The following is a 23,666-nucleotide window of genomic DNA, read 5'->3' as shown; positions in this document are numbered from 1 at the left end:
TCATCACACACCTCATTTAATTCTTCTGATTCAGGAAAAACTACGGGTAGTTTTTTCACACCCCACATAATACCCTTTTTTGTGGTACTTGTAGTATCAGAAATGTTCAAAACCTCCTTCATTGTCGTGATCATGTAACGTGTGGCCCTACTGGAAATCACGTTTGTTTCCTCACCGTCGACACTGGAGTCAGTGTCCGTGTCTGGGTCTGTGTCGACCATCTGAGGTAACGGGCGCTTTAGAGCCCCTGACGGTGTTTGAGACGCCTGGACAGGCACTAGCTGATTTGCCGGCTGTCTCATGTCGTCAACAGTTTTTTGTAAAGTGCTGACGCTATCACGTAATTCCTTCCATAAGACCATCCACTCAGGTGTCGACTCCCTAGGGGGTGACATCACTATTACAGGCAATTGCTCCGCCTCCACACCATTTTCCTCCTCATACATGTCGACACAAACGTACCGACACACAGCACACACACAGGGAATGCTCTGACAGGACCCCACTAGCCCTTTGGGGAGACAGAGGGAGAGTTTGCCAGCACACACCAGAGCGCTATATATATATAGGGATAACCTTATATAAGTGTATTTCCCTTATATAGCTGCTGTATAGATTTATCTGCCAAATTAGTGCCCCCCCCTCTCTTGTTTTACCCTGTTTCTGTAGTGCAGGACTGCAGGGGAGAGTCAGGGAGACGTCCTTCCAGCGGAGCTGTGAGGGAAAATGGCGCTTGTGTGCTGAGGAGATAGGCTCCGCCCCCTTCTCGGCGGCCTTTCTCACGCTTTTTTATGGAAAACTGGCAGGGGTTAAATGCATCCATATAGCCCAGGAGCTATATGTGATGTATTTTTTGCCATGTAAAGTGTTTTTATTGCGTCTCAGGGCCCCCCCGGGCCTACCCCCCCCCCCCCCCCCCCAGCGCCCTCCATCCTCAGTGACCGGAGTGTGAAGTGTGCTGAGAGCAATGGCGCACAGCTGCGGTGCTGTGCGCTACCTTATTGAAGACAGGACGTCTTCTGCCGCCGATTTTCCGGACTCTTCTTGTCTTCTGGCTCTGTAAGGGGGCCGGCGGCGCGGCTCTGGGACCCATCCATGGCTGGGCCTGTGATCGGTCCCTCTGGAGCTAATGTCCAGTAGCCTAAGAAGCCCAATCCACTCTGCACGCAGGTGAGTTCGCTTCTTCTCCCCTTAGTCCCTCGATGCAGTGAGCCTGTTGCCAGCAGGACTCACTGAAAATAAAAAACCTAATTTAAACTTTTACTCTAAGCAGCTCAGGAGAGCTACCTAGTATGCACCCTTCTTGTTCGGGCACAAAAATCTAACTGAGGCTTGGTGGAGGGTCATAGGGGGAGGAGCCAGTGCACACCGGGTAGTCCTAAAGCTTTTACTTTTGTGCCCAGTCTCCTGCGGAGCCGCTATTCCCCATGGTCCTGACGGAGTCCCAGCATCCACAAGGACGTCAGAGAAATGTGATTATCAGGTGATGTGTATATAAGGGCCCCCATACCTGTTCTCCCCTGTACAATACATGACAGTCTCCTCTTACCCAGTGATGTGAGGGGCCAGTGATTCTCCATCATCATGTCCTTGTACAGAAACCTGTGTTCCTCTATATACTCCCCCTCCTGCATGGAGACATAGACAGTGACATCCCGACACCTTATAGGAACCTGACACACACAGTGATACAGTCATCACCCAGACACGTCCCCCTGGTGTTACTGTATAATGCCCCATTCCCAGCAGTCACCCCTCCAGTCATCACGTAGACACGTCCCCTAGTGTTACTGTACAATGCCCCATTCCCAGCAGTCACCTCTCCAGTCATCACCCAGACACGTCCCCTGGTGTTACTGTATAATGTCCCACTCCCAGCAGTCACCTCTCCAGTCATCACCCAGACACATTCCCTGGTGTTACTGTATAATGCTCCATTCCCAGCAGTCACCTCTCCAGTCATCACCCAGACACGCCCCCCGGTGTTACTGTATAATGCCCCATTCCCAGCAGTCACCTCTCCAGTCATACCCAGACACATCCCCTGATGTTACTGTATAATGCCCCATTCCCAGCAGTCACCTCTCCAGTCATCACCCAGACACATCTCCTGGTGTTACTGTATAATACCCCATTCCCAGCAGTCACCCAGACACATCTGGTGTTACTGTATAATGGCCCTCATTCCGAGTTGTTCGCTCGGTATTTTTCATCGCATCGCAGTGAAAATCCGCTTAGTACGCATGCGCAATGTTCGCACTGCGACTGCGCCAAGTAACTTTACTATGAAGAAAGTATTTTTACTCACGGCTTTTTCTTCGCTCCGGCGATCGTAATGTGATTGACAGGAAATGGGTGTTACTGGGCGGAAACACGGCGTTTCAGGGGCGTGTGGCTGAAAACGCTACCGTTTCCGGAAAAAACGCAGGAGTGGCCGGGGAAACGGTGGGAGTGCCTGGGCGAACGCTGGGTGTGTTTGTGACGTCAACCAGGAATGACAAGCACTGAAATGATCGCACAGGCAGAGTAAGTCTGGAGCTACTCTGAAACTGCTAAGTAGTTAGTAATCGCAATATTGCGAATACATCGGTCGCAATTTTAAGAAGCTAAGATTCACTCCCAGTAGGCGGCGGCTTAGCGTGTGTAACTCTGCTAAATTCGCCTTGCGACCGATCAACTCGGAATGAGGGCCAATGTCCCATTCTCAGCAGTCACCTCTCAAGTCATCACCCAGACACGTCCCCTGGTGTTACTGTATAATGTCCCATTCCCAGCAGTCACCTCTCCAGTCATCACCCAGACACATCCCCTGGTGTTACTGTATAATGTCCCATTCCCAGCAGTCACCTCTCCAGTCATCACCCAGACACTTCCCCTGGTGTTACTGTATAATGCCCCATTCCCAGCAGTCACCTCTCCAGTCATCACCCAGACACCCCCCCCTGGTGTTACTGTATAATGTCCCATTCCCAGCAGTCACTTCTCCAGTCCTCACCCAGACACATCCCCTGGTGTTACTGTATAATGTAATAATGTATAATATAGTGTGTTATCCGAACAGTTAAATAAACAGTTGAACAAACATTGAGCACCATCAAGGAAAGGCAATTTACTTAAACAACTTATTCCTACACAACTTAACCCAAAATTATCTCACAAACGACCACAGCATGTTCATCAAACTACTGTTTCTTATTTCAATTCATGGAATTCTCACCAAATTGAACACATTCTACACTCACCCTAAAACTCACCCCTCTGTGCACATTACAGCTTCTATTCTCCACTCCCCTCTTCTAACCACTCATGAGCTTTATACTTACTTCTCTGCAAGTACTTTGACAACCACAATTGGCCACCAGAATAAACACTCGCAAACATCCAACAATATTTATCTCACTCTTCTGCTTTTATTAGCTGGTGCAATATCACCAAATCCAGGCCCCAACCACCTGTCCCTCTCACACTCAGCTATCTCATAACAACATAGAAATCCATCTAACCTCATAAATATCACGTGTCTCCCATCCCCCTCCAAGTCACTAAAATGTGGCTTATGGAATGCACGCTCTGCTTGTAACAAATTACCATCCATCCATGACCTCTTTATCTCTCACAACTTAAATCTGCTGACTATAACAGAAACCTGGCTCACACAATCAGACTCGGCCTCCCCTGCAGCACTGTCACACGGTGGTTTCCACTTCACACACACCCCCAGGCCTGGTAATTATAAAGGTGGTGGGGTTGGAATCTTACTGTTCCAATTTTTCACATACACTGTTCTACCTCAGGTTCCATCACTCGCATTCACATCATTTAAAGTTCACTCTATCAGGATTTTTACCTATTCTCTCTGCATTTTGCAGCTATCTATCGCCCTCCTGGGCAACTCGAACAACAATTTCTAGAAGATTTTTCTGCCTGGCTTCTGCACATCTTATCCTCTGACATCTCCACCATCATTATGGGCGATTTCAATTTAGCTCTTGACAGTCCACAATCTGTTCATGCCTCCAAACTCTTCTCTCTAACCTCCTCTCTTGGCCTCACCCAATGGTCTGACTCCTCTACTCATCAGGAGGGCCACTGCCTTGATCTTGTGTTCACCAGGCACTGCTCAGTTTCTGAATTCATTAACACTCCTTTCCCTCTCTCTGATCACATCCTGATCACCTTCACAATCTCTTCTATTACTCTAAATTCTATGACACTAAAACCTAGCAAGCCTCCTCTAACCCGCAGAAATACTAACAATATACATTTTCACCAACTTTCCACTTCTCTGCAAAAACTGCTCTCACCAATCTCTACATTTACCACACCTGACACTGCTGTATCCCACCTGCACAAGACCCTAGAGAGTGCCCTTGATGAAGTGGCTCCAGCTACCCATCACACCCCACGTAGGCTTAGATGTCAACCATGGCACTCTAAATCATCAAGACACCTACAAAAACTGTCACGTAAAGTAGAACGTCAGTGGCGTAAATCTCAGAATCCTCAGATATAAGACCACCTACCACTCCTATCATCAGGCCCTGGACACTGCCAAACATATTTCTAATCTCTCATCTCTTCTCATGCCACCAACCCCAAGCAACTTTTTAATACATTTAAATCACTTCTTTACCCTCCCTCACCTCCCCCACTAGCTACTATCAGTGCCTACAACAGCACAAACCAGTCCAGGTGGTTACTCCATATACCGGCCCTGTTTGAATGTTACCGATCAATCCCATGTAGTTTCTCCTCCATGCCTGGGGTGGCGCTCTCTGCTCTGGTGTTCAGAGTGCTGCTCTGTATCTGCAGCTTGATTAGTGGCTGCTGCCACAGCTGTGAGCAGCACCTGTACTCACTACTTAGGCCAACCACACAGGCTCCCTGTTGCCAATTTATCGAGTCAAGATTGTTATAGCTCCTGGTCCTGGTCATGCTGATCTCTGCTGCTAAATCGACCAAAGAACTGCCAGTGCTCTCGTTCTCGGCGAGTTTCTCCACAGTCTACCCCAGTGTCTCCGGTGCTTCCAGCATTAACTGCTGCACAGCTTCCAGCTTTCTCAAGCAGCTTCTGGACTTTAATGTGTCTCGGTCATCAGCGTGCTGGGAGTCAGTGTCTGCATCAGTCTTTAAGTATCATTTTCAAGTTCCTAGAATCATCAGTGTCTCCAGTCACCGTGTACTACTCTGCAAACCACCAGTGTCTTTAACCATTATTCTCAAGTTCCTGGAATCATCAGCGTCTTCAGTCATCGCTTACAACTTTGCAAATCATCTGTGTTTTCAATCATCATTCACAAGTTCCTTAACTCCTCAGCATCTTTAGCATACTTGCCTACCTGACCCTCTCCATGAGGGAGAAAATGCTCTGTTCCTGGACTTTCCTGGTAATGTATGATTGCAACCACCTGTGGTGAAACACCTTTCTTATCAATTACCTGGCTCACCACAGGTGATGGCAATCATACATTACCAGGAAAGTCCAGAAACAGAGCATTTTCTCCCTCATGGAGAGGGCCAGATAGGCATGTATGATCTTCAGTCACCATTTACAAGTCTGCAAATCACCAGTGTCTTTAATCATCATTCACAAGTTCCTTAACTCATCAGCACCTTTGGTCACCGTACACAAGTTTACAAATCATCAGTGCCATCCTGTGTTCCAGTTACAGTGCAATCCTGCAACCCTGGTACGTGCATACTCTACCACAGTCTACATCATTCTCATGTACTCACAGTTTCCTGGCATCCCATGTCTCCTCAGTTTTCCCTTTGTGTTCTCTAGTTATTCCTGCTTTATATTTATTGTTTACAGTTGTACGTTGCTTTAATAAACTAGTTATTATTCCGTGAACCTCAGTCCCTGCTAATATGTTTTCACACTGGGAGATCCAAACGAATTCTGACAATCCACCACGGGACTCTCACCATACGGCCTTATACAGCGGCCTTATCGATCTCGCCGCAACAGCGGTTCACATGCCGACAATACCAACAGCGCCCATATCCCAGGGCCAATCAGCCCAATGGTAAAGCTGTATCGGCAGCACAAACAAGGTACGAGTCACCTCAAGTCCCGTATAAGAGACGGGAATCCAAACTGCCCCCAGTCTGAAAAATTTACTATGGTTTATATATCCACCACGGGATCTTCACTATTTAGCGGCAATACCATCCCCGCTGTGGACACGGTCCACACGCCGCTTCTATCAACAGTGATAACATCTTGGGACCGTTACCCATACAATCCAGCTATAGTGGAAGAGGTGATTTAATCCTGGAGGAGAATATACATCAAGCGCATAACGGATTTTCCACCACTGGACTTGACGGTTCTCTTCTCATCAGTTCCGCGCCGACACCCACCTGGGCTTGGCATATAAACGTTTTTTTATCTTCCAGCTGTTGTTTTTAAGCCACAACGAATATTTTCTTTCCGGGGACGCCCGGTTGGATATATTGGTCATATTACCACTGAACAATTACATTAATATATGTATTTGGTTTCTAGCTGCTTTTTATATGACTCTGTAAGTACTGTTAATTAATTATACAAGTGTTATAAAATTGCTACACAATTGTACAAGAATAGTTCATATTTAATAGCAATATATACAGATACAAAAGTATTTCTTATTTATAATAAAGTCATTTTAATAACTATTGGGACTCCATGGTTGTTATCTTGTTGGGTACAGTGTTTTGATATATGAGCGCCCCTATTATATTTCTTTCATCTAGTTATTCCTAATAGGAGCAATACACAACTCCTATATATTGGTGAACGTATACCAAGCATTGTCCCCACCATTGCATTTTTTTTAAATATTTTTTCTGATTTTAATAAATTGATGCAGGCGCTGCAAATATTAGTGTTTTGTGTATCAGTGCACAAGAACTTGCCTCCTACTTCAAGGATAAGATTGATAAAATCCGAGATGAAATGGTACGCTCTTCCTCAGCCAGTGACCTGCTCAATTCCCTACCTGAACCCTCTGGCACTATCTCTTCATTTGATCCCACAAGTGAAGATGAAGTATCATCAGTCTTTCCATCCTCCTACTACACTACCTCTCCTCTTGATCCTATACCCTCACAGGTCAGTAAAACTTTGTCTCCTGTGCTTATCCCAACCTTAACTAAAATCTGTAATCTCTCTCTCTCTCTACTGGTATCTTTCCTTCTCTGTTTAAGCATGCACTGATTACTCCCATTACTAAAAAAACACAACTCTGACCCAAACACGCTCTCTAACTACCGTCCCGTTTCTCAGCTACCATATCCCTCCAAGCTACTTGAGAGACTTGCCTACAGTCGCCTTACACACATTCTTAACTCCCACAACTTATTGGACCCACTTCAGTCAGGCTTTCATGCCCAACACTCCACAGAGACGGCGCTGACCATAGTAGTGAATGATCTAGTCACTGCTAGATCTAAAGCCCACTACACACTACTCATTCTTCTAGATCTCTCTGCTGCTTATGACACTGTTGACCACTCTCTTCTCATACAAACACTACAATCCCTAGGTCTTCAGGACACAGCCCTCTCCTGGTTCTCATCCTACCTATCTAATCGCTCTTTCAGTGTCACTTCTCTGATTCTACCTCTTCTTCTCTACCTCTATAAGTTGGAGTACCGCAAGTCTCAGTCTTGGGTCCTCTGTTGTTCTCAGTCTATTCCTCATCTCATTGCTGGGTGATCATATCATACAACCCATTAAGAAACTGGCAAGCTGGTGGACCATTATGCAACAGGTAGCATCTATCCTTGTGTATCAATGCCTATTACCCCATAGATTGTAAGCATGCAAGCAGGACCTTCCTACCTCTATGTCTGTCTGTTTTGACCCTGTTTCGTTCTATTACTGCTGTTCTAATTGTAAAGCGCAACAGAATATGCTGCACTATATAAGAAACTGCTAATAAATACAACACAGGCCGCTCCCCATGTATACTATGACAGCACAGGAAGCTACCCCTGTATACTATGACAACACAGGCCGCAGCCCCTGTATACTATGACAGCACAGGAAGCTACCCCTGTATATTATGACAACACAGGCCGCTGCCCCTGTATATTATGACAACACATGCCGCTGCCCCTGTATATTATGACAACACATGCCGCTCCCCCTGTATATTATGACAACACAGGCCACGCATTCTGTATAGAAAGAAAATACATTCCGCCCACCCTATATAATAATAGTAACAAGACACCACAGGTCCCTCCACTTGTATATTATGACAACACAGGCCACTCCCCCTGTATACTATGACAGTGCAGGATGCTACCCCTGTAATATGACAACACAGGCCACTCCTTCTGTATAGAAAGACAATACATGTCGCTCACCCTATATAATAAAAGTAACAAGACACCACAGGCCACTTACCCTGTATAAAAGGGCAACACAGGCTGCTCCCCCTGTATAGTAGGATGTCATAATCCACTACCCCTGTATAGGAGGATGCCCCAGGTCGCTCCCCCTGTACAGTAGGACAACACATGCCACTCCCCTGTATTTTAATACAGCTCCAATGAATATTAATACAACATATGCCGCTCCACCTGTATAGTACAATGCCACAGGACACAACACCTGTAATGTCCCGTTTATAGAATTACAGTAACGGCGTGTTCTGTGCCACCTGAATCACGGTAAAGGCGGGATGTGCGCCATCTGTATTACGGAAACGGCGGGGTCTGCGCCATCTGTATTACGGTAACAGCGGGGACTGCGCCACCTGTATTACGATAACGGCGGGGTCTGCGCCACCTGTACTACGGTAACGACGGGGTCTGCGCCTCCTGTATTACGGTAACGGCGGGGTCTGCACCACCTGTATTACGGTAACGGCGGGGTGTGCGCCACCTGTATTACGGTAACGGCGGGGTCTGCGCCACCTGTATTACGGTAACGGCGGGGTCTGCGCCACCTGTATTACGGTAACGGCGGGGTCTGCGCCTCCTGCATTACGGTAACGGCGGGGTCTGCGCCACCTGTATTACAGTAATAGGACACTAGAGTGTCAGCCACCTGTACAGGGATAATGCAGCACCAGAGGCTGCTCCAGCTGCACTATAACAAGGCACCAGAGGCTGCTCCCCCTGTAGTACAGAACCTGACACCAGAGCTGCTCAGCCTATAGAATAATAATAATAATATCATTACCTGCTGCCAGACACAGCAATGGCTGCTCTCTGCTCCTGCTGCCTTGTGGGAATGAGTCTGAGCTCTGATAATGACGTAACAAGGAGCCGGGGACAGAGAGTAGGCGGGGCTAATGATGGCTGAATGACGGGAATCTGCGTGCTGTGGGCGGAGCTGGAGCTAGTTGAGTGACGGGGCATTGCGACCTATGAGAGGGAGAGAGGGCGGGGCTGGGTGTAACAGTGACTGGAAGCTGCGGCTTATGAGCAGGAGAGTGGGCGTGGCCGCGGCCAATGGACAGGAGAGTGCTAGAATACGGCGGCCAATGGGCGCGAGTGTGGGCGGGCAGGGAGAGGTTGTTGTGTGACGAGGCGTTGCATCTAATGGGCAATGAGTGGGCGGGGCTGGGGGTAAATGAGTGACAGAGCATTGCGGCCTATGAGAGGGAGTAAGGGCGGGGCTGAGTGTGATAGTGACTGGAAGCTGCGGCCTATAAGCAGTGAGTGGGCGGGGCTGCTCCTGGTTGCTGAGTTACCGTGGTAGTCACTACCCATAATCCCATGCGTTATGCTGATCCCACGGAAATTCCGCCCCGCCCACTTCCGGTACACATTTCACCGTCCAGGCCAGGGTGGGAACTGCTGCCTTATCCTCCAGGTAATGTCCCCTCATCCCTCCTGTCTCCTGCCCCCAACCTCTCCTAATACCCCCTCTCCTGCCCCCATCCTCTCCTAATACCCCCTCTCCTGCCCCATCCTCTCCTAATACCCCTCTCCTGCCCCCATCCTCTCCTAATACCCCCTCTCCTGCCCCAACCTCTCCTAATACTCCCTCTCCTGCCCCCAACCTCTCCTAATACCCCCTCTCCTGCCCCCATCCTCTCCTAATACCCCCTCTCCTGCCCCATCCTCTACTAATTCCCCCTCTCCTGCCCCAACCTCTCCTGCCCCAACCTCTCCTAATACCCCCTCTCCTGCCCCCACCTCTCCTAATACCCCCTCTCCTGCCTCCTACCTCTCCTAATACCCCATCTCCTGTCCCATCCTCTCCTAATACCCCCTCTCCAGCCCCCATCCTCTCCTAATACCCCCTCTCCTGCCTCCTACCGCTCCTAATACCCCCTCTCCTGCCTCCTACCGCTCCTAATACCCCCTCTCCTGCCTCCTACCGCTCCTAATACCCCCTCTCCTGCCTCCTACCGCTCCTAATACCCCCTCTCCTGCCTCCTACCTCTCCTAATACCCCCTCTCCTGCCCCATCCTCTCCTAATACCCCCTCTCCTGCCCCATCCTCTCCTAATACCCCTTCTCCTGCCCCATCCTCTCCTAATACCCCTTCTCCTGCCCCATCCTCTCCTAATACCCCTTCTCCTGCCCCATCCTCTCCTAATACCCCTTCTCCTGCCCCATCCTCTCCTAATACCCCTTCTCCTGCCCCATCCTCTCCTAATACCCCCTCTCCTGCCCCATCCTCTCCTAATACCCCCTCTCCTGCCCCATCCTCTCCTAATACCCCCTCTCCTGCCCCTTCCTCTCCTAATACCCCATTCCCTGCCCCGTCCTCTCCTAATACCCCCTCTCCTGCCCGAACCTCTCCTAATACCCCCTCCCCTGCCCCCAACCTATCCTAATACCCCCTCTCCTTCCCCTGACATTCTACTAATGCCCCCTCACCTAATGCCCTTCTATTGCTCTCTCTCCTGCCACTGACATTCTCCTAATACCCCCTCACCTGCATTCCCTACAATCTCCTAATGCCCCCACACCTGCTGCCCCTGACATTGTCCTAATGCCCCCTCACCTGCAGCCCCTGACATTGTCCTAATGCCCCCTCACCTGCGGCCCCTGACATTGTCCTAATGCCCCCTCACCTGCGGCCCCTATATTTTCCTAATGCCTCCTCACCTGCTGTCCCTATATTCTCCTAATACCCCCTCACCTGCTGCCCCTATATTCTCCTAATACCCCCTCACCTGCTGCCCCTATAGTCTCATAATAGCCTCCCACCTGCCACTATATTCTCCTAATACCCCCTCACCTGACCCTGACATTATCCTAATACCCCACTTGCTGCCCCTGACATGCTCCTAATGCCCCCTCACATGCTGCCCCTGACATTCTCCTAATGCCCCCTCACATGCCGCCCCTGACATTCTCCTAATGCCCCCTCACATGCCGCCCCTGACATTCTCCTAATGCCCCCTCACCTGCCGCCCCTGACATTCTCCTAATGCCCCCTCACCTGCCGCCCCTGACATTCTCCTAATGCCTGCTGCCCCTGACATTCTCCTAATTAATGCCCCCTCTCCTGCCCCTGACATTGTCCTAATGCCACATCACCTGCTGCCCCCTGCCTGTACCTTACCACCCCGTCTGTCACCCGCCTCTCCTGCCACCCCCTGCCTCTACCCTGCCACTCCTGCCTGTCACCCACCTCTCATGCCATCCCCTGCCTGTCATCTGTTACTCCCTGTATTTCACCTGCCTCTGCTGACGCCCCTGCCTGTCACCCACCTCTCATGCCATCCCCTGCATGTCATCTGCCTCCCCCTGCCACTCGCTGCCTGTCACCCACCTTTCCTTCCACCTCCTGCCTGTACCCTGCCACCCACTGCCTGTCACCCACCTTTCCTTCCACCTCCTGCCTGTACCCTGCCACCCGCCTCTCCTGCCGCCCCCAGTCTATACCCTACCACCCAGTCCGGTACCTTACCACCCCCTGTCTGTCACCCACTTCTCATGCCATCCACTGCTTGTCATCTGCCCCTCCCTGTATGTCACCTTCCTCTCCTGCCACCCCCTGCATGTCACCCACCTCTTATGCCATCCCTTGCATGTCATCTGCCACTCCCTGTATGTATCCTGCCACCCGCTGCCTGTCACCCACCGCTCCTGCCACCCCCTGCCTGTACCCTACCACCTCCTGCCACCCCGTCTGTCACCCGCCTCTCTTGCCACCACCTGCCATCCTCAGTCTATACCCTACCACCCTGTCCTGTACCCTGCCAGTCTTCTGCAGCCGCTTGCCAGTTGCCTGACACTCCTGCCCCCTGCCTCTCCTACCACCCACCTGCCCATCACCTGCCTCTCCTACCACCCCCCTGCCCACCACCTGCCTCTCCTACCACCCCCTGCCCATCACCTGCCACCACCTGCCTCTCCTACCACCTCCCTGCCCATCACCTGCCACTTTCCTGCCTCTACTACCACCCGCTGTCTTTCGCCTGTCTTACCTGTGCGCCTCTGCCTGTACCTTTCCTCCATTGCCTCTTCTACCATCCCCGGCCCGTCATCTTCCACCACCTGCATCTCCTGCCACCCACATGTCCGTCACCTGGCTCTCCTGCTTGTACCCTGCTGCCTCACCTGCAGCCCCCTACTCATCACCTGCCTCTCCTGCATCTGCCTGGCTGTACCCTGACGCATCTTCCTCTCCTGCCACCCCCTTTTCATCACCTGCCGTCCCCCCTGACTGTCACCTGGCGTTCCCCCCCCCCCCCCCCCCCCTTTGCGGTCACCTGTCGTTCCCCCACCCCTGGCCGTCACCTGTCGTCGTTCTCCCCCCCCCCCCCCCCCCCCCCCCCCCTGGCCGTCACCTGTCGTTTCAAACCCCCCCCCCCGCGCCCGTCACCTGTTGTTTCCCCGCCCCCCCGGCCGTCACCTACCTAGGCAGTGCCCCCCCCCTCCACCTACCTTACCCGCACTCACCAAATTTATACTACTCCTCCTGTGTATAATGCCCAAATGTGTGTAAACTGCTGCACCTGTGTATAATGTCCACATGTATATACCGCTGCACATGTGTATATTGCCCACATGTGTATACTGCTGCACATGTGTATAATACCCAAATGTGTATATACTGCTGCACCTGTGTATAATATCCACATGTATACACTGCTGCACCTGTGTATAATGCCCACATGTATATACCTCTGCCCTGTGTATAGTGCCCACGTGTGTATACCTCTGCACCTGTGTATAATGCCCACGTGTATATACCACTGCACCTGTGTCTAATGCCCACGTGTATATACCACTGCACCTGTGTCTAATGCCCACGTGTATATACCACTGCACCTGTGTCTAATGCCCACGTGTATATACCACTGCACCTGTGTCTAATGCCCACGTGTATATACCACTGCACCTGTGTCTAATGCCCACGTGTATATACCACTGCACCTGTGTCTAATGCCCACGTGTATATACCACTGCACCTGTGTCTAATGCCCACGTGTATATACCACTGCACCTGTGTATAATGCCCACGTGTGTATACCACTGCACCTGTGTCTAATGCCCACGTGTATATACCTCTGCACCTGTGTATAATGCCCACGTGTGTATACCACTGCACCTGTGTCTAATGCCCACGTGTATGTACCGCTGCACCTGTGTATAATGCTCACGTGTATATACCTCTGCACCTGTGTATAATGCCCACGTGTGTATACCGCTGCACCTGTGTATAATGCCCACGTGTGTATACCGCTGCACCTGTGTATAATGCCCACGTGTGTATACCTCTGCACCTGCGTCTAATGCCCACGTGTGTATACCACTGCACCTGTGTCTAATGCCCACGTGTGTATACCTCTGCGCCTGTGTCTAATGCCCACGTGTATATACCACTGCACCTGTGTATAATGCCCACGTGTATATACCTCTGCACCTGTATATAATGCCCACGTGTGTATACCTCTGCACCTGTGTCTAATGCCCACGTGTGTATACCTCTGCACCTGTGTCTAATGCCCACGTGTGTATACCTCTGCACCTGTGTATAATGCCCACGTGTATATACCACTGCACCTGTGTCTAATGCCCACGTGTATATACCACTGCACCTGTGTCTAATGCCCACGTGTATATACCTCTCCACCTGTGTATAATGCCCACGTGTATATACCTCTCCACCTGTGTATAATGCCCACGTGTGTATACCGCTGCACCTGTGTATCATGCCCACGTGTGTATACCGCTGCACCTGTGTATAATGCCCACGTGTGTATACCGCTGCACCTGTGTATCATGCCCACGTGTGTATACCTCTGCACCTGTGTATATAGCCCACGTGTATATACCTCTGCACCTGTGTCTAATGCCCACGTGTGTATACCTCTGCACCTGTGTATAATGCCCACGTGTGTATACCTCTGCACCTGTGTATATAGCCCACGTGTGTATACCTCTGCACCTGTGTATAATGCCCACGTGTGTATACCTCTGCACCTGTGTATAATGCCCACGTGTGTATACCTCTGCACCTGTGTACAATGCCCACGTGTGTATACCTCTGCACCTGTGTACAATGCCCACGTGTGTATACCTCTGCACCTGTGTACAATGCCCACGTGTGTATACCTCTGCACCTGTGTCTAATGCCCACGTGTGTATACCTCTGCACCTGTGTACAATGCCCACGTGTGTATACCTCTGCACCTGTGTATAATGCCCACGTGTATATACCTCTGCACCTGTGTATAGTGCCCACGTGTATATACTACTGCACCTGTGTCTAATGCCCACGTGTGTATACCTCTGCACCTGTGTATATAGCCCACGTGTGTATACCTCTGCACCTGTGTATATAGCCCACGTGTATATACCTCTGCACCTGTGTACAATGCCCACGTGTGTATACCTCTGCACCTGTGTATATAGCCCACGTGTGTATACCTCTGCACCTGTGTATATAGCCCACGTGTGTATACCTCTGCACCTGTGTACAATGCCCACGTGTGTATACCACTGCACCTGTGTCTAATGCCCACATGTGTATATACCACTGCACCTGTGTCTAATGCCCACGTGTGTATACCTCTGCACCTGTGTATAATGCTCACGTGTGTATACCTCTGCACCTGTGTATATAGCCCACGTGTATATACCTCTGCACCTGTGTATAATGCCCACGTGTATATACCTCTGCACCTGTGTATAATGCCCACGTGTGTATACCGCTGCACCTGTGTATATACCTCTGCACCTGTGTATAATGCTCACGTGTGTATACCTCTGCACCTGTGTATAATGCTCACGTGTGTATACCTCTGCACCTGTGTATAATGCCCACGTGTATATACCTCTGCACCTGTGTATAATGCCCACGTGTGTATACCTCTGCACCTGTGTATAATGCCCACGTGTATATACCTCTGCACCTGTGTATAATGCTCACGTGTATATACCTCTGCACCTGTGTCTAATGCCCACGTGTATATACCTCTGCACCTGTGTATATAGCCCACGTGTGTATACCTCTGCACCTGTGTATAATGCCCACGTGTGTATACCTCTGCACCTGTGTATAATGCCCACGTGTATATACCTCTGCACCTGTGTATAATGCCCACGTGTGTATACCTCTGCACCTGTGTATAATGCCCACGTGTGTATACCTCTGCATCTGTGTCTAATGCCCACGTGTGTATACCTCTGCACCTGTGTATAATGCCCACGTGTGTATACCTCTGCACCTGTGTATAATGCCCACGTGTGTATACCTCTGCACCTGTGTACAATGCCCACGTGTGTATACCTCTGCACCTGTGTATTATGCCCACGTGTATATACCTCTGCACCTGTGTATAATGCCCACGTGTATATACCTCTGCACCTGTGTATAATGCCCACGTGTGTATACCTCTGCACCTGTGTATAATGCCCACGTGTGTATACCACTGCACTTGTGTCTAATGCCCACGTGTGTATACCTCTGCACCTGTGTATAATGCCCACGTGTGTATACCTCTGCACCTGTGTCTAATGCCCACGTGTGTATACCTCTGCACCTGTGTATAATGCCCACGTGTGTATACCTCTGCACCTGTGTCTAATGCCCACGTGTGTATACCTCTGCACCTGTGTATAATGCCCACGTGTATATACCTCTGCACCTGTGTATAATGCCCACGTGTGTATACCTCTGCACCTGTGTATAATGCCCACGTGTGTATACCTCTGCACCTGTGTATAATGCCCACGTGTATATACCTCTGCACCTGTGTATAATGCCCACGTGTGTATACCTCTGCACCTGTGTATAATGCTCACGTGTGTATACCACTGCACCTGTGTATAATGCCCACGTGTATATACCTCTGCACCTGTGTCTAATGCCCACGTGTGTATATCTCTGCACCTGTGTATATAGCCCACGTGTGTATACCTCTGCACCTGTGTATAATGCCCACGTGTGTATACCTCTGCACCTGTGTATAATGCCCACGTGTATACCTCTGCACCTGTGTACAATGCCCACGTGTGTATACCTCTGCACCTGTGTATAGTGCCCACGTGTATATACCTCTGCACCTGTGTATATAGCCCACGTGTGTATACCTCTGCACCTGTGTATAATGCCCACGTGTATATACCTCTGCACCTGTGTATAATGCCCACGTGTGTATACCTCTGCACCTGTGTATAATGCCCACGTGTATATACCTCTGCACCTGTGTATAATGCCCACGTGTGTATACCTCTGCACCTGTGTCCAATGCCCACGTGTGTATACCTCTGCACCTGTGTCTAATGCCCACGTGTATATACCACTGCACCTGTGTATATAGCCCACGTGTGTATACCTCTGCACCTGTGTCTAATGCCCACGTGTGTATACCTCTGCACCTGTGTATAATGCTCACGTGTGTATACCTCTGCACCTGTGTATAATGCTCACGTGTGTATACCTCTGCACCTGTGTACAATGCCCACGTGTGTATACCTCTGCACCTGTGTATTATGCCCACGTGTATATACCTCTGCACCTGTGTCTAATGCCCACGTGTGTATACCTCTGCACCTGTGTATAATGCCCACGTGTGTATACCTCTGCACCTGTGTACAATGCCCACGTGTGTATACCTCTGCACCTGTGTATATAGCCCACGTGTGTATACCTCTGCACCTGTGTCTAATGCCCACGTGTATATACCTCTGCACCTGTGTATAATGCTCACGTGTGTATACCTCTGCGCCTGTGTATAATGCCCACGTGTATATACCTCTGCACCTGTGTATATAGCCCACGTGTGTATACCTCTGCACCTGTGTATAATGCTCACGTGTATATACCTCTGCACCTGTGTATAATGCTCACGTGTGTATACCTCTGCGCCTGTGTATAATGCCCACGTGTATATACCTCTGCACCTGTGTATAATGCCCACGTGTATATACCTCTGCACCTGTGTATAATGCCCACGTGTGTATACCTCTGCACCTGTGTATAATGCCCACGTGTGTATACCTCTGCACCTGTGTATAATGCCCACGTGTGTATACCTCTGCACCTGTGTATAATGCCCACGTGTATATACTTCTGCACCTGTGTCTAATGCCCACGTGTATATACTTCTGCACCTGTGTCTAATGCCCACGTGTGTATACCTCTGCACCTGTGTCTAATGCCCACGTGTGTATACCTCTGCACCTGTGTCTAATGCCCACGTGTGTATACCTCTGCACCTGTGTCTAATGCCCACGTGTATATACCACTGCACCTGTGTATATAGCCCACGTGTGTATACCTCTGCACCTGTGTCTAATGCCCACGTGTGTATACCTCTGCACCTGTGTATAATGCTCACGTGTGTATACCTCTGCACCTGTGTATAATGCTCACGTGTGTATACCTCTGCACCTGTGTACAATGCCCACGTGTGTATACCTCTGCACCTGTGTATTATGCCCACGTGTATATACCTCTGCACCTGTGTATAATGCCCACGTGTGTATACCTCTGCACCTGTGTATAATGCCCACGTGTGTATACCACTGCACCTGTGTATAATGCCCACGTGTGTATACCTCTGCACCTGTGTCTAATGCCCACGTGTATATACCTCTGCACCTGTGTATAATGCCCACGTGTGTATACCTCTGCACCTGTGTACAATGCCCACGTGTATATACCACTGCAACTGTGTATAATGCTCACGTGTGCATACCGCTGCCCCTGTGTGTAATGCCCACGTGTGCATACCGCTGCACCTATGTGTAATCCTTGGGCTCATATATTGTGTGTAAATCTGGCTCTGGTACTAGCCATTGCCTCCTGATAAATGTACCTCACCGCACATCCCTGGTGTGTATGTCTGGTAGGTGCATTGAGTAGAAAGGAGGTAACCATAATGCAGAGGTAAGTGTGCCCGTTACAGGACAGGTGCACTGTGTGGGTTGGGTTGAGTGTGTCTATTGGCACAGTAGTAATACAGGGACATGACTGGGGACGTGAGGGGAACTGGGAGTGGCACAGTGACATCACATATCTATATTAATAATACAGGGACATGACTGGGGACGTGAGGGGATCTGTGTGTATTTACAGTGATGTCTCCCCCATTTCACAGGGTTACACAGTAGTGAAGAAGACATCCTGTGAGTGTGAGACACCGAGCAGCCATCCCCGTGTGTCAGGAGGACTGCGCAGGACCCAGAGCCCCAACACGGTGCCTCCACCTCACTCACTGACACATGAGACACATTGACCAGAAGATCCTGGAACTCTCTAACAAGATCATTCAGCTGCTGACTGGAGAGGTGACTGCTGGGAATGGGATATTATACAGTAACACCATGAGAAGTGTCTGGGTGATGACTGGAGAGGTGACTGCTGGGAATGGGGCATTATACAGTAACACCAGGGGATGTGTCTGGGTGATGACTGGAGAGGTGAATGCTGGGAATGGGGCATTATACAGTAACACCAGGGGATGTGTCTGGATGATGACTGGAGAGGTGAATGCTGGGAATGGGGCATTATACAGTAACACCAGGGGATGTGTCTGGGTGATGACTGGAGAGGTGACTGCTGGGAATGGGGCATTATACAGTAACACCAGGGGACGTGTCTGGGTGATGACTGGAGAGGTGACTGCTGGGAATGGGACATTATACAGTAACACCAGGGGATGTGTCTGGGTGATGACTGGAGAGGTGACTGCTGGGAATGGGACATTATACAGTAACACCAGGGGATGTGTCTGGGTGATGACTGGAGAGGTGACTGCTGGGAATGTGGCATTATACAGTAACACCAGGGGACGTGTCTGGGTGATGACTGGAGAGGTGAATGCTGGGAATGGGGCATTGTACAGTAACACCAGGGGATGTGTCTGGGTGATGACTGGAGAGGTGAATGCTGGGAATGGGGCATTGTACAGTAACACCAGGGGACGTGTCTGGGTGATGACTGGAGAGGTGACTACTGGGAATGGGATATTAAACAGTAACACCAGGGGATGTGTCTGGGTGATGACTGGAGAGGTGACTGCTGGGAATGAGGCATTATACAGTAACACTGTTGGACGTGTCTGGGTGATGACTGGAGAGGTGACTGCTGGGAATGGGATATTAAACAGTAACACCGGGGGATGTGTCTGGGTGATGACTGGAGAGGTGACTGCTGGGAATGGGACATTATACAGTAACACCAGGGGACGTGTCTGGGTGATGACTGGAGAGGTGAATGCTGGGAATGGGGCATTGTACAGTAACACCGGGGGATGTGTCTGGGTGATGACTGGAGAGGTGACTGCTGGGAATGTGGCATTATACAGTAACACCAGGGGACGTGTCTGGGTGATGACTGGAGAGGTGAATGCTGGGAATGGGGCATTGTACAGTAACACCAGGGGACGTGTCTGGGTGATGACTGGAGAGGTGACTGCTGGGAATGGGGCATTATACAGTAACACTGTTGGACGTGTCTGGGTGATGACTGGAGAGGTGACTGCCGGGAATGGGGCATTATACAGTAACACCAGGGGACGTGTCTGGGTGATGACTGGAGAGGTGACTGCTGGGAATGGGACATTATACAGTAACACCGGGGGATGTGTCTGGGTGATGACGGTATCACTGTGTGTGTCCAGTGTCTATAAGGTGTCAGGATGTCACTGTCTATGTCTCCATGCAGGAGGAGGAGTATATAGAGGAACACAGGGGTCTGTACAAGGACGTGATGATGGAGAATCACCGGCCCCTCACATCACTGGGTAAGAGGAGACTGTCATGTAATGTACAGGGGAGAGCAGGTATGGGGAACCCTATATACACACATCATCTGATAATCGCATATATACACTGTACTCAGTCTCTGTGTGTCTCCTACAGATGGGTCCAGTAACAGAGATACCCCAGAGAGATGTCCCCGTCCTCTGTATTCCCAGGATTGTACAGAGGAGAATCACAGGATCCCACAGGAGGATCAGGTAGGTGGGATTTAGGGTCTCCCCAATATACCAAAGTGACTGTCACTATATGATCTGTAGAGGAGCTGTGTGTATTATACACTGATATTATACTGTTTCACCTCAGTTTAATCTGACTGTATTGAAATATCATTACATGTTGAGTATCCCATATCGGAATATTCCGAAATACGGACTTTTTTGAGTGAGATAGTGAAACCTTTGTTTTTTGATGGCTCAATGTACGCAAACTTTGTTTAATGCACAAAGTTATTAAACATATTGTCAGTGATCGCAAATACTCGCTATAGCGCGTATTTTACCCGCTATAAGCAGTAAGGGACCCAGTTTTCAAAAATCAGCGGGTCCCACAGGACGCGCTGTGATTACACGCTGCACACCGCGACCATCCAGTGTTATAATCCTCTTGCTTCCTCCCCTTCCAATTGGTGCTGCGCTGGCGTGAGCTCTCTCCCTCCCCCCCCCCCCCAGGTCTCTGATAGACAGGGAGGGAGGGTGGTTGGTGCCGCCTCCCCGTCCCCTTCCAATTGGTGCGGCGCTGCGGTGAGCCCCCCCCCCCACAGTCACTGATAGACAGGGAGGGTGGAGCGTGGTTGGTGCCGCTTCCCCGTCCCCTTACAAGTTGCTGCCGTGAGCTCCCTGTACCCCCGGTGGCCGGGTCACTGATAGACATTGCTGCCGCCTCCCCGCACGCACAGCCGGCCCGACACAGCAGAGAGAGCGGCGCCCAGAACTGATCAGTGATTACCTGGCGGCGGGGGCAGGACAGCATGTCAGGCAGTGTGTCTATGGAGCTCGGGCCTGGGGGCGGTCAGCAGGAGACGCGGAGTGGAAAGAGCTCTGTTCCCGGCTAAAACCTTAATCTGCAGCTACTCCCTTATCGTCATGGATCACCTGCCATTCTCAGCACCCAGCAACCCGGTAACGGGGATGGGCAGCTTGTGTTTGTATCTGTTTAAATACATGTGTGTCGATGTTGGTTTACTTATAATAAGTATGTGTGTGTCTGTATGGTGCTCTGCCTGGCGCAATGTGTATAGTGTCGTGCTCTGCCTGGCGCAATGTGTATACTGTCGTGCTCTGCCTGGCGCAATGTGTATACTGTCGTGCTCTGCCTGGCGCAATGTGTATACTGGCGTGCTCTGCCTGGCGCAATGTGTATACTGACGTGCTCTGCCTGGCGCAATGTGTATAATAACGTGCTCTGCCTGGCGCAATGTGTATACTGAAGTGCTCTGCCTGGCGCAATGTGTATACTGACGTGCTCTGCCTGGCGCAATGTGTATAATAACGTGCTCTGCCTGGCGCAATGTGTATACTGACGTGCTCTGCCTGGCGCAATGTGTATACTGACGTGCTCTGCCTGGCGCAATGTGTATACTGACGTGCTCTGCCTGGCGCAATGTGTATACTGACGTGCTCTGCCTGGCGCAATGTGTATACTGAAGTGCTCTGCCTGGCGCAATGTGTATACTGAAGTGCTCTGCCTGGCGCAATGTGTATACTGAAGTGCTCTGCCTGGCGCAATGTGTATACTGAAGTGCTCTGCCTGGCGCAATGTGTATACTGAAGTGCTCTGCCTGGCGCAATGTGTATACTGAAGTGCTCTGCCTGGCGCAATGTGTATACTGAAGTGCTCTGCCTGGCGCAATGTGTATACTGCAGTGCTCTGCCTGGCGCAATGTGTATACTGAAGTGCTCTGCCTGGCGCAATGTGTATACTGAAGTGCTCTGCCTGGCGCAATGTGTATACTGAAGTGCTCTGCCTGGCGCAATGTGTATACTGAAGTGCTCTGCCTGGCGCAATGTGTATACTGACGTGCTCTGCCTGGCGCAATGTGTATACTGACGTGCTCTGCCTGGCGCAATGTGTATACTGACGTGCTCTGCCTGGCGCAATGTGTATACTGACGTGCTGTACCTGGCGCAATGTGTATAATAACGTGCTCTGCCTGGCGCAATGTGTATAATAACGTGCTCTGCCTGGCGCAATGTGTATAATAACGTGCTCTGCCTGGCGCAATGTGTATAATAACGTGCTCTGCCTGGCGCAATGTGTATAATAACGTGCTCTGCCTGGCGCAATGTGTATAATAACGTGCTCTGCCTGGCGCAATGTGTATAATAACGTGCTCTGCCTGGCGCAATGTGTATAATAACGTGCTGTACCTGGCGCAATGTGTATAATAACGTGCTCTGCCTGGCGCAATGTGTATAATAACGTGCTGTACCTGGAGCAAAGTGTATAACGTGCTGTACCTGGAGCAAAGTGTATAAAATGCTCTGTCGCAGTGTGTATAGGAGGTTCTACCTGGTGCAAGGTGTATAAGCGGCACTACTGTGTGGTGTAATGTGAAGTGGCACTATTATGTGGTCACGCCCCGTCCCCATGAAGCAACACCCCTAAAAAAAATTGCCGCGCCAATTCACTATCTGCCTAAGGCCACCAAAATGTCTAGTTACACCTGTGGTGCAGGGTGTCCTGCATGCTACACAGCCCAGCAGAACTGTCACCCCATCACCTTCACCTTGCAACACTTTTGTAGTGTCCAAACAAGATTAAGATTAATACGAACCTTCATTCCAATGGGACCCAGAAAAAGATTGGTAGGACCCCAATTTTTAGAAGTGAGGGGTCCCTGGGACCCACTTTTTTTTTTTTTTGGCTCAGCGCGATCACTGTATTGTATTAAATGACCTTCAGGCTGTGTGTGTATAAGGTGTATATGAAACATAAATGCATTCTGTGCTTAGATTTAGGTCCCATCACCATGATATCTCATTATGGTATGCAATTATTCCAAAATACAGAAAAATCCCATATGCAAAATACCTCTGGTCCCAAGCATTTTGGATAAGGGATACTCAACCTGTATAGTGTTTTTTTGTTTTTCTCGAACGTCCTAAGTGGATGCTGGGGACTCCGTAAGGACCATGGGGAATAGACGGGCTCTGCAGGAGACTGGGCACTTTAAGAAAGATTTAGTACTACATCTGGTGTGCACTGGCTCCTCCCTCTATGCCCCTCCTCCAGACCTCAGTTAGAATCTGTGCCCGGCCAGAGCTGGTTGCACTCTAGGGGGTCTCCTGAGCTTCCTAGATAAAGAAAGTATTTGTAAGGTTTTTTATTTTCAGTGAGCTCTGCTGGCAACAGACTCACTGCTACGAGGGACTGAGGGGAGAGAAGCAAACCTGCATGCTTGCAGCCGGGTTGCGCTTCTAGGCTACTGGACACCATTAGCTCCAGAGGGATCGAACACAGGCGGTCCGTTCCCGGAGCCGCGC

At 50.2% G+C, this 23,666-nt stretch overlaps 3 protein-coding genes across 3 annotated transcripts in view; 2 read left to right on the top strand and 1 right to left on the bottom strand.

The window, feature by feature from the left end:
- Positions 1–12,468, bottom strand: part of LOC134984517 (zinc finger protein 2-like) — a 47,552-nt gene extending 35,084 nt beyond the window's left edge. The window contains exons 1-2 of the mRNA XM_063950084.1: positions 12,413–12,468; positions 9,182–9,245 (exon numbers count right to left, since the gene is read on the bottom strand). Of these exons, the coding sequence (XP_063806154.1) occupies positions 9,182–9,245; positions 12,413–12,468 (120 nt within the window). The remainder of the gene's footprint in view (positions 1–9,181; positions 9,246–12,412) is intronic.
- Positions 1–23,666, top strand: part of LOC134984491 (oocyte zinc finger protein XlCOF22-like) — a 350,792-nt gene that overhangs the window by 89,184 nt on the left and 237,942 nt on the right. The window lies entirely within an intron of this gene.
- The window catches only part of LOC134984507 (zinc finger protein 585A-like), a 201,488-nt gene that overhangs the window by 167,470 nt on the left and 10,352 nt on the right, over positions 1–23,666 (top strand). The window lies entirely within an intron of this gene.

The sequence above is a fragment of the Pseudophryne corroboree genome (assembly GCF_028390025.1).
Source record: "Pseudophryne corroboree isolate aPseCor3 chromosome 3 unlocalized genomic scaffold, aPseCor3.hap2 SUPER_3_unloc_6, whole genome shotgun sequence".
In the NCBI taxonomy this organism is placed as follows: Eukaryota; Metazoa; Chordata; class Amphibia; order Anura; family Myobatrachidae; genus Pseudophryne; species Pseudophryne corroboree.
The sequence above is the reverse complement of the archived record's forward strand: the minus strand, read 5'-3'. Positions and strand labels throughout refer to the sequence as shown.